At 55.2% G+C, this 11,698-nt stretch overlaps 1 protein-coding gene across 1 annotated transcript; it reads right to left on the bottom strand.

Moving 5' to 3' along the window:
* Window positions 1-3,729: 3,729 nt before the first annotated feature.
* On the bottom strand, window positions 3,730-9,776 carry LOC140406860 (uncharacterized; the record flags this gene model as incomplete). Its single annotated transcript, XM_072494740.1, has 4 exons — window positions 3,730-3,892; window positions 5,876-6,122; window positions 7,111-7,256; window positions 9,650-9,776. Coding segments are annotated over 4 exons (683 nt in total), but the record flags the coding sequence as incomplete, so codon positions are not given.
* Between the last annotated feature and the right edge of the window lie 1,922 nt (window positions 9,777-11,698).

Here is an 11,698-nt window from a genome sequence, read left to right as displayed (position 1 = left end):
AATGACCATCTCCTACAAGAGAGAATCAGACCATCGCCCCTTGACATTCAATGGCATTACCATCGCCGAATCCCCCACAATCAACATCCTGGGGGTTACCATTGATCAGAAACTGAACTGGACACAGCCGTATAAATACTGTGGCTACCAGGGCAGGTCAGAGGCTGGGAATCCTGCGGAGAGTAACTCACCTCCTGACTCCCCCCAAAGCCTGTCCACTATCTACAGGGCACAAGTCAGGAGTGTGATGGACTCTCCCACTTGCCTGGATGGGCGCGGCTCCGACAACACTCGAGAAGCTCGACACCATCCAGGACAAAGCAGCCCACTTGATTGCTCCCCCTTCCGCAAACATTCAAATTCTCCACCACCGACCAACAGTGGCAGCCATGTGACCCATCTACGGGATGCACTGCAGTAACTCACCGATGTTCCTTAGACAGCACCTTCCGAACTCAAGATCACCACCATCTAGAAGCACAAGAGCAGCTGATACCTGGGAACCCCGCCACTTAGAAGCTCCCCTCCAAGCCACTCACCATCCCGACTTGGAAATATAGCGGCCGTTCCTTCACTGTCACTGGGTCAAAATCCTGAAATTCCCCCCCTAACAGCACTGTGGGTGTACCTACACTATACGGGGACTGCAGCTGTTTAAGGTGGCAGCTCACCCACCACCTTCTCACGGGGAAATTAGGGAGGGGCACCAAATACTGGCCTAACCAGTGAGGCCCATATCTCAGTGAATGAATAAACAAATTGTTGTGGGGTCTGGAGTCACATGTAGGCCAGACAGGGGTAAGATGGGCAGATTTCCCTTCCTGAAGGACATTAGTGAACATGTTGGGTTTTCTTAGTGACAAGTGATGATAGTTTCACGATCACGAGCTTTCTAATTCCACATCTGTACTAATTTCAACGTCACGAGGCGCTCGGATGTTCATTGCAAAGGGAATAGAATATAAAAGTAGGGATGTTGTTCTGCAGTTGGTGAGATCACGGTCGACATTTTTCGGCCGTTCCCACCGCCGGGAAATGCCGGTGCCACCACGGCGGAGCCTCTCCCCCCACCTCCCGCTGCCGTGGGTTGGCTGGCGGTGGAGGAGGTGAACAATGGGGAAACCCATTGACAGTGGTGGGGCAGGAAGATCCCGCTGCTGCCTCTGTTGCAAAGCACAGAAAATCCCACCCCTCCTCCGGGGCACAGCTTTGGCCTCTTTATTTACGCTGTGTCACAACAGAAGACATTTCTCCAGCTTAACCCCGCCAGCATCTTTGTTTCAACAGCCAACTTCGTTCCCTCCACACAGTTTAATATGTTTTTGAATATTATTTATTGTCACAAGTGGGCTACATTAACGCCGCAATGAAGTTACTGTGAAAAGCACCTCGTCGCCACATTCCGGCGCCTGTTCGGGCACACACGAGGGAGAATTCAGAATGTCCAATTCACCGACCAGCACGTCTTTCGGGTCTTGTGGGAGGAAACCGGAGCACCCGGAGGAAACCCACGCAGACACGGGGAGAACGTGCAGACTCCGCACAGACAGTGACCCAAGCCGGGAATCGAACCTGGGACCCTGGCTCTGTGAAGCAGCAATGCTAACCACTGTGCTTTGAATATCCCTCTCAGGTTCCACAGGCCAAGGAGGATAAGGCATACTCTGAATTGCAGGGAGCTGCGCAGACTGCGTCAGCGTGAATTCTCTTCAGCCCGTCACGCAGCAGACGTAGGAAGCGACAGAGAGGATGTAGTACTTCTGGCGACCACCTCCCCCGCCCAGGCCTTACCCTCTGAGGCCCTGTTGGCTGCTCGCCGTGAATCATGTTGAATGAATGCTGGCCGCCTGCCAACACACATTGTTTACTCCTGATGCACTGATATGGCAGTCGAATGTGTTCTCCTCCTCCAGCCGTCTGCTCAATCACTTGTAGGAACACAGAATATCTGACTTTATTTAGGGTGGAGCGGGGTGGGGGGGGGGGGGGAGGAACATCCATCTCCTGAAAGAGGATATGGACAGACCTCTTGGGTGGGCAAGAACATGGCGTGTGGGATATTATGTGGATGAATGTGAGCTCGTCCACTTTGCGAGGTGGAACAGACATAATAATAATAATCGCTTATTGTCACAAGTAGGCTTCACATGAAGTTACTATGAAAAGCCCCTAGTCGCCACATTCTGGGGAGGCCAGTGCGGGACATGCAGAGTATTTTCTAAATAGTGAGAGATTAGAAAGTGCAGATATACAAAGGGACCAGGGTGACCTTGCCCATGAGTCACTGGAGGCGAGGCGGCAGGCACAGCGAGCTGTTAGCAAGGCTAATGGAAGGTTAGTCTTTATCGCAAGAGGGTTTGAGTACAGGAGGAGTGAGGACTTGCTTCAATTGTATTGGAGCTTGGTTAGACCCCACCTGGAGTACTGAACACAGTTTTCATCCCCTTACCTCAAAAAGGAGATTAATGTCATAGAGGGAGCGCGACGAAGGTTATCATAGAATTTGCAGTGCAGAAGGAGGCCATTCGGCACATCGAGTCTGCACCGGCTCTTGGAAAGAGCACCCTACCCAAGCCCACAACCCCTCCCTATCCCCATAACCCAGTAACTCCACCCAACACGGAGGGCAATTTTGGACACTAAGGGCAATGTATCATGGCCAATCCACCTAACCTGCACATCTTTGGACTGTGGGAGGAAACCGGAGCACCCGGAGGAAACGGGAACAAGCGCCACTCCACCATCGACAAGCGCCTCGCCACCATCGACAAGTGCCTATCCCCACGCAGACACGGGGAGAACGTACAGACTCCGCACAGACAGTGACCCAAGCCGGGAATCGAACCTGGGACCCTGGAGCTGTGGAGCAATTGTGCTAACCACTATGCTACCGTGCTGCCCTTCACCAGACTTGTTCCGGGGACTGTCTTAGGAAGAGGGAGCGGGGCAAACTGGGCCTGTATTCTCCTGAGATTCGGAGAATGAGAGGTGATCTCATTGAAACCTACAAGATATTGAAAGATACAGGCAGGGCGGATACGATAGGATGTTTCTCTTGGTCGGCGAGTCTAGATCCAGGGATCACAATGTAAAAATGAGGAGGTTGGCAGCTCCCGTCTGTCTGTGGTTCGTAGGAAGTGTCACGCTCAGTGCGAGTGTGTGTGGGGGAGCAGGGTATCCAGCTGCGGCAGACGTCGCAGCCGCGTTCGATCCTCGCGTCGCTGTGTGCCAGCCTCCGCTTTATTTACTTCCTCCTTGTGTCACCTGGGGGTGGGGGGCAGGTCAGATGTTGTCTCCTTGCTGCTGCAGTAATGGGCCTCAGCAGGGTGCTGGGGAGGGTTAGGGGGAAGCAGTGGCACAGGTGGTAACATCACCGGACTGGAAATCCAGAAAACTGGGCTGGGTATGAATCCCACCCCGGCACCCAGTAGAATTTAAATTTGATTCATTATAAAGCTCACGGTGACTGTGAAACGGTCGTCGGCTGTTGTAGAAAACACATCTGATTCATGGACGGGAGGGAAATGTGCCGTCCTCACCCCGGCCTGGCCCACATGCAATTCCAGACCCCACAGCGATGTGGACTCTTAACTGGCCCTCTGAAGTAGGCCCGAGCGAGACTCTCAAGGGCTGGGCTTCAAATGCCTCTCGATGTCGGAGAGGTGCTTGTCGATGGTGGAGAGACGCTTGTCGATGGTGGAGAGGCGCTTGTCGATGGTGGAGAGGTGCTTGTCGATGGCGGAGAGGCGCTTGTCGATGGTGGAGAGGCGCTTGTCGATGGCGGAGAGGTGCTTGTCGATGGCAGAGAGGTGCTTGTCGATGGCGGAGAGGCGCTTGTCGATGACGGAGAGGCGCTTGTCGATGGTGGAGAGACGCTTGTCGATGGCGGAGAGGTGCTTGTCGATGGTGGAGAGGTGCTTGTCGATGGTGGAGAGGCGCTTGTCGATGGCGGAGAGGCGCTTGTCGATGGTGGAGAGACGCTTGTCGATGGCGGAGAGGTGCTTGTCGATGGTGGAGAGATGCTTGTCGATGGAGGAGAGACGCTTGTCGATGGTGGAGAGACGCTTGTCGATGGTGGAGAGGCGCTTGTTGATGGCGGAGAGGTGCTTGTCGATGGTGGAGAGGTGCTTGTCGATGGAGAAGAGACGCTTGTCGATGGCGGAGAGACGCTTGTCGATGGCGGAGAGGCGCTTGTCGATGGCGGAGAGACGCTTGTCGATGACGGAGAGGCGCTTGTCGATGGCGGAGAGGCGCTTGTCGATGGTGGACAGACGATTGTCGATGGTGGAGAGGTGCTTGTCGATGGTGGAGAGACGCTTGTCGATGACGGAGAGGTGCTTGTCGATGGAGGAGAGACGCTTGTCGATGGCGGAGAGGTGCTTGTCGATGGCGGAGAGACGCTTGTCGATGACGGAGAGGTGCTTGTCGATGGTGGAGAGACGTTTGTCGATGGTGGAGAGGTGCTTGTCGATGGTGGAGAGGTGCTTGTCGATGGTGGAGAGGCGCTTGTCGATGGAAGAGAGGTGATTGTCGATGGTGGAGAGATGCTTGTCGATGGCGGAGAGGTGATTGTCGATGGTGGAGAGACGCTTGTCGATGGAAGAGAGGTGATATTCGATGGTGGAGAGACGTTTGTCGATGGTGGAGAGGTGATTGTCGATGGCGGAGAGGCGCTTGACGATGGCGGAGAGACACTTGTCGATGGTGGAGAGACGTTTGTCGATGGTGGAGAGGTGCTTGTCGATGGTGGAGTGACGTTTGTCGATGGTGGAGAGGTGCTTGTCGATGGTGGAGAGACGCTTGTCGATGGTGGAGAGGTGCTTGTCGATGGTGGAGTGACGTTTGTCGATGGTGGAGAGGTGATTGTCGATGGCGGAGAGGCGCTTGTCGATGGTGGAGAGGTGCTTGTCGATGGCGGAGAGGCGCTTGTCGATGGCGGAGAGGCGCTTGTCGATGACGGAGAGGTGCTTGTCGATGGCGGAGAGGCACTTGTCGATGGTGGAGAGACGTTTGTCGATGGTGGAGAGACGCTTGTCGATGGCGGAGAGGTGCTTGTCGATGGCGGAGAGGCGCTTGTCGATGGTGGAGAGGTGCTTGTCGATGGTGGAGAGACGCTTGTCGATGGCAGAGAGGTGCTTGTCGATGGTGGAGAGATGCTTGTCGATGGCGGAGAGGTGCTTGTCGATGGCGGAGAGACGCTTGTCGATGGAAGAGAGGTGATTGTCGATGGTGGAGAGACGTTTGTCGATGGTGGAGAGACGCTTGTCGATGGTGGAGAGGTGCTTGTCGATGGTGGAGAGGTGATTGTCGATGGTGGAGAGACGTTTGTCGATGGAGGAGAGGCGCTTGTCGATGGTGGAGAGGTGCTTGTCGATGGTGGAGAGGTGATTGTCGATGGCGGAGAGGCACTTGTCGATGGTGGAGAGACGCTTGTCGATGGTGGAGAGACGTTTGTCGATGGTGGGGAGGTGCTTGTCGATGGTGGAGAGACGTTTGTCGATGGTGGAGAGGTGCTTGTCGATGGCGGAGAGGCGCTTGTCGATGGTGGAGAGACGCTTGTCGATGGCGGAGAGACGCTTGTCGATGGTGGAGAGGCGCTTGTCGATGGCGGAGAGGTGCTTGTCGATGGTGGAGAGGCGCTTGTCGATGGTGGAGAGGTGATTGTCGATGGTGGAGAGATGCTTGTCGATGGTGGAGAGACGTTTGTCGATGGTGGAGAGACGCTTGTCGATGGTGGAGAGACGCTTGTCGATGGTGGAGAGACGTTTGTCGATGGTGGAGAGGTGATTGTCGATGGCGGAGAGGTGCTTGTCGATGGCGGAGAGGTGCTTGTCGATGGTGGAGAGGTGCTTGTCGATGGTGGAGAGGTGATTGTCGATGGTGGAGAGGCGCTTGTCGATGGCGGAGAGACGCTTGTCGATGGCGGAGAGGCGCTTGTCGATGGCGGAGAGGTGCTTGTCGATGGTGGAGAGGTGCTTGTCGATGGTGGAGAGGTGATTGTCGATGGTGGAGAGGCGCTTGTCGATGGCGGAGAGACGCTTGTCGATGGTGGAGAGGCGCTTGTCGATGGCGGAGAGGTGCTTGTCGATGGTGGAGAGACGTTTGTCGATGGTGGGGAGGTGCTTGTCGATGGTGGAGAGACGCTTGTCGATGGTGGAGAGGTGCTTGTCGATGGTGGAGAGACGCTTGTCGATGGCGGAGAGGTGCTTGTCGATGGTGGAGAGGTGCTTGTCGATCGTGGAGAGATGCTTGTCGATGGCGGAGAGGTGCTTGTCGATGGTGGAGAGACGCTTGTCGATGGCGGAGAGGTGATTGTCGATGGTGGAGAGATGCTTGTCGATGGCGGAGAGGTGCTTGTCGATGGTGGAGAGACGCTTGTCGATGGCGGAGAGGTGCTTGTCGATGGTGGAGAGGTGCTTGTCGATGGAGGAGAGGCGATTGTCGATGGCGGAGAGGCGCTTGTCGATGGCGGAGAGACGCTTGTCGATGGTGGAGAGGTGCTTGTCGATGGCGGAGAGGCGCTTGTCGATGGCGGAGAGGTGCTTGTCGATGGTGGAGAGGTGCTTGTCGATGGAGGAGAGGCGATTGTCGATGGCGGAGAGGCGCTTGTCGATGGCGGAGAGACGTTTGTCGATGGTGGAGAGACGCTTGTCGATGGTGGAGAGACGTTTGTCGATGGTGGAGAGGTGCTTGTCGATGGTGGAGAGGTGATTGTCGATGGCGGAGAGGCGCTTGTCGATGGCGGAGAGACACTTGTCGATGGAAGAGAGGCGTTTGTCGATGGTGGAGAGGTGCTTGTCGATGGCGGAGAGGTGCTTGTCGATGGCGGAGAGGCACTTGTCGATGGCGGAGAGGTGCTTGTCGATGGTGGAGAGACGCTTGTCGATGGAAGAGAGGCGTTTGTCGATGGTGGAGAGGTGCTTGTCGATGGCGGAGAGGCGCTTGTCGATGGAAGAGAGGCGTTTGTCGATGGTGGAGAGGTGCTTGTCGATGGTGGAGAGACGCTTGTCGATGGTGGAGAGGTGCTTGTCGATGGTGGAGAGGCGCTTGTCGATGGCGGAGAGGTGCTTGTCGATGGTGGAGAGGCACTTGTCGATGGCGGAGAGGTGCTTGTCGATGGTGGAGAGACGTTTGTCGATGGAGGAGAGGCGCTTGTCGATGGTGGAGAGGTGCTTGTCGATGGTGGAGAGGCGCTTGTCGATGGCGGAGAGGTGATTGTCGATGGAGGAGAGGCGCTTGTCGATGGTGGAGAGGTGCTTGTCGATGGTGGAGAGGTGCTTGTCGATGGTGGAGAGGTGCTTGTCGATGGTGGAGAGACGCTTGTCGATGGTGGAGAGGTGATTGTCGATGGTGGCGAGGTGCTTGTCGATGGCGGAGAGGTGCTTGTCGATGGCGGAGAGGCACTTGTCGATGGTGGAGAGGTGCTTGTCGATGGTGGAGCGGCGCTTGTCGATGGCGGAGAGGTGATTGTCGATGGTGGAGAGGTGCTTGTCGATGGCGGAGAGACGCTTGTCGATGGTGGAGAGGCGCTTGTCGATGGCGGAGAGGTGCTTGTCGATGGTGGAGAGACGTTTGTCGATGGTGGGGAGGTGCTTGTCGATGGTGGAGAGACGCTTGTCGATGGTGGAGAGGTGCTTGTCGATGGTGGAGAGGTGCTTGTCGATGGTGGAGAGATGCTTGTCGATGGCGGAGAGGTGCTTGTCGATGGTGGAGAGGTGCTTGTCGATGGTGGAGAGATGCTTGTCGATGGCGGAGAGGTGCTTGTCGATGGTGGAGAGACGCTTGTCGATGGCGGAGAGGTGATTGTCGATGGTGGAGAGATGCTTGTCGATGGCGGAGAGGTGCTTGTCGATGGTGGAGAGACGCTTGTCGATGGCGGAGAGGTGCTTGTCGATGGTGGAGAGGTGCTTGTCGATGGCGGAGAGGTGCTTGTCGATGGAGGAGAGGTGCTTGTCGATGGAGGAGAGACGCTTGTCGATGGTGGAGAGACGCTTGTCGATGGTGGAGAGGTGCTTGTTGATGGAGGAGAGGCGATTGTCGATGGCGGAGAGGCGCTTGTCGATGGCGGAGAGACGCTTGTCGATGGTGGAGAGGTGCTTGTCGATGGCGGAGAGGCGCTTGTCGATGGCGGAGAGGTGCTTGTCGATGGTGGAGAGGTGCTTGTCGATGGAGGAGAGGCGATTGTCGATGGCGGAGAGGCGCTTGTCGATGGCGGAGAGACGTTTGTCGATGGTGGAGAGACGCTTGTCGATGGTGGAGAGGTGATTGTCGATGGTGGAGAGACGTTTGTCGATGGTGGAGAGGTGCTTGTCGATGGTGGAGAGGTGATTGTCGATGGCGGAGAGGCGCTTGTCGATGGCGGAGAGACACTTGTCGATGGAAGAGAGGCGTTTGTCGATGGTGGAGAGGTGCTTGTCGATGGCGGAGAGGTGCTTGTCGATGGCGGAGAGGCACTTGTCGATGGCGGAGAGGTGCTTGTCGATGGTGGAGAGACGCTTGTCGATGGAAGAGAGGCGTTTGTCGATGGTGGAGAGGTGCTTGTCGATGGCGGAGAGGCGCTTGTCGATGGAAGAGAGGCGTTTGTCGATGGTGGAGAGGTGCTTGTCGATGGTGGAGAGACGCTTGTCGATGGTGGAGAGGTGCTTGTCGATGGTGGAGAGGCGCTTGTCGATGGCGGAGAGGTGCTTGTCGATGGTGGAGAGGCACTTGTCGATGGCGGAGAGGTGCTTGTCGATGGTGGAGAGACGTTTGTCGATGGAGGAGAGGCGCTTGTCGATGGTGGAGAGGTGCTTGTCGATGGTGGAGAGGCGCTTGTCGATGGCGGAGAGGTGATTGTCGATGGTGGAGAGGTGCTTGTCGATGGTGGAGAGGTGCTTGTCGATGGTGGAGAGGTGCTTGTCGATGGTGGAGAGACGCTTGTCGATGGTGGAGAGGTGATTGTCGATGGTGGCGAGGTGCTTGTCGATGGCGGAGAGGTGCTTGTCGATGGCGGAGAGGCACTTGTCGATGGTGGAGAGGTGCTTGTCGATGGTGGAGCGGCGCTTGTCGATGGCGGAGAGGTGATTGTCGATGGTGGAGAGGTGCTTGTCGATGGCGGAGAGGTGCTTGTCGATGGTGGAGAGGTGCTTGTCGATGGTGGAGAGATGCTTGTCGGTGGTGGAGAGGTGCTTGTCGATGGCAGAGAGGCACTTGTCGATGGTGGAGAGACGCTTGTCGATGGTGGAGAGGCGCTTGTCGATGGTGGAGAGGTGCTTGTCGATGGTGGAGAGGTGCTTGTCGATGGCGGAGAGGTGCTTGTCGATGGAGGAGAGGCGCTTGTCGATGGTGGAGAGGTGCTTGTCGATGGCGGAGAGGCACTTGTCGATGGTGGAGAGGTGCTTGTCGATGGTGGAGCGGCGCTTGTCGATGGCGGAGAGGTGATTGTCGATGGTGGAGAGGTGCTTGTCGATGGCGGAGAGGTGCTTGTCGATGGTGGAGAGGTGCTTGTCGATGGTGGAGAGACGCTTGTCGATGGTGGAGAGGTGATTGTCGATGGTGGAGAGGTGCTTGTCGATGGCGGAGAGGTGCTTGTCGATGGCGGAGAGGTGCTTGTCGATGGTGGAGAGATGCTTGTCGATGGTGGAGAGGTGCTTGTCGATGGTGGAGAGGTGCTTGTCGATGGTGGAGAGGTGCTTGTCGATGGTGGAGAGGTGATTGTCGATGGCGGAGAGGCGCTTGTCGATGGCAGAGAGGCACTTGTCGATGGTGGAGAGACGCTTGTCGATGGTGGAGAGGCGCTTGTCGATGGTGGAGAGGTGCTTGTCGATGGTGGAGAGGTGCTTGTCGATGGCGGAGAGGTGCTTGTCGATGGAGGAGAGGCGCTTGTCGATGGTGGAGAGGTGCTTGTCGATGGTGGAGAGGTGCTTGTCGATGGTGGAGAGGTGCTTGTCGATGGTGGAGAGGTGCTTGTCGATGGAGGAGAGGCGCTTGTCGATGGTGGAGAGGCGCTTGTTCCATGGTGGACAGGCGCTTGTCGATGGTGGAGAGGCTTTGAGGTCAGGAGGAGTTACTCTCTGCAGGATTCGCACCCTCTGACCTGCTGTGGTAGCTGTGGTATTTACAGGGCTGTTTCCAGTTTAGTTCCTGGTCAATGGTAACCCCCAGGATGTGGCTGGAGAAGTAATAAGAACATAAGAACTAGGAGCAGGAGTAGGCCATCTGGCCCCTCGAGCCTGCTCCACCATTCAATGAGGTCATGGCCGATCTTTGTGGACTCAGCTCCACTCTCCGGCCCGTACACCATGTCCCCGAATCCCTTTATTCTTTAGAAAGGTAGCTATCTTTTTCTTAAAAACGTTTAAAGAAGGAGCCTCAACTGCTTCACTGGGCAAGGAATTCCAGAGATTCACAACCCTTTGGGTGAAGAAGTTCCTCCTAAACTCAGTCCTAAATCTACTTCCCCTTATTTTGAGGCTACGCCCCCTAGTTCTGCTTTCCCCGACCGGTGGAAACAACCTGCCCGCATCTATCCTATCTATTCCCTTCATAATTTTATATGTTTCAATAACATCCCCCCGCATCCTTCTAAACTCCAATGAGTACAGTCCCAGTCTACTCAACCTCTCGTCATAATCTAATCCCCTCAACTCTGAGATCAACCTAGTGAATCTCCTCTGCACTCCCTCCAGTGCCAATATGTCCTTTCTCAGGTAAGGAGACCAAAACTGAACACAATACTCCAGATGCGGCCTCACCAACACCTTATACAATTGCAGCATAACCTCCCTAGTCTTGAACTCCATCCCTCTAGCAATGAAAGACAAAACTCGATTAGCCTTCTTTTTTTTTAAAATAATATTTTATTGAAAATTTTTGGTCAACCAACACAGTACATTGTGCATCCTTTACACAACATTGTAACAATACAGATAATAATGACCTTTTTTAATTTAAACAAAAACAACAACAAATAAATAAATATTAAATAACAAAAAATAAAAACGAGCCCTAATTGGCAACTGCCTTGTCTCAGGCCACACCCCCCCCCCCCCCCCCCACCCCCCAAGTTCTGGGCCGCTGCTGCTGCCTTCTTTGTTCTCCCCCATCTATCTTTCCGCAAGATATTCGACGAACGGTTGCCACCGCCGAGTAAACCCTTGAGCCGACCCCCTTAGGACGAACTTAATCCGCTCTAACTTTATGAACCCCGCCATATCATTTATCCAGGTCTCCACCCCCGGGGGCTTGGCTTCTTTCCACATTAGTAATATTCTGCGCCGGGCTACTAGGGACGCAAAGGCCAAAACATCGGCCTCTTTCGCCTCCTGCACTCCCGGCTCTTGTGCAACCCCAAATATAGCCAACCCCCAGCTTGGTTCGACCCGGACTCCTACTACTTTCGAAAGCACCTTTGTCACCCCCATCCAAAACCCCTGTAGTGCCGGGCATGACCAAAACATATGGGTATGATTTGCTGGGCTTCTCGAGCACCTCGCACACCTATCCTCCACCCCAAAAAATTTACTGAGCCGTGTTCCAGTCATATGTGCCCTGTGTAATACCTTAAACTGAATCAGGCTTAGCCTGGCGCACGAGGACGACGAGTTTACCCTGTTTAGGGCATCTGCCCACATCCCCTCCTCAATCTCCTCCCCTAGCTCTTCTTCCCATTTCCCTTTTAGTTCGTCCATCATAGTCTCCCCTTCGTCTCTCATTTCCC

This window comes from Scyliorhinus torazame, unplaced genomic scaffold, assembly GCF_047496885.1.
Source record: "Scyliorhinus torazame isolate Kashiwa2021f unplaced genomic scaffold, sScyTor2.1 scaffold_948, whole genome shotgun sequence".
Taxonomy (NCBI): domain Eukaryota; kingdom Metazoa; phylum Chordata; class Chondrichthyes; order Carcharhiniformes; family Scyliorhinidae; genus Scyliorhinus; species Scyliorhinus torazame.
This window is presented reverse-complemented; position numbering and strand designations above follow the sequence as displayed.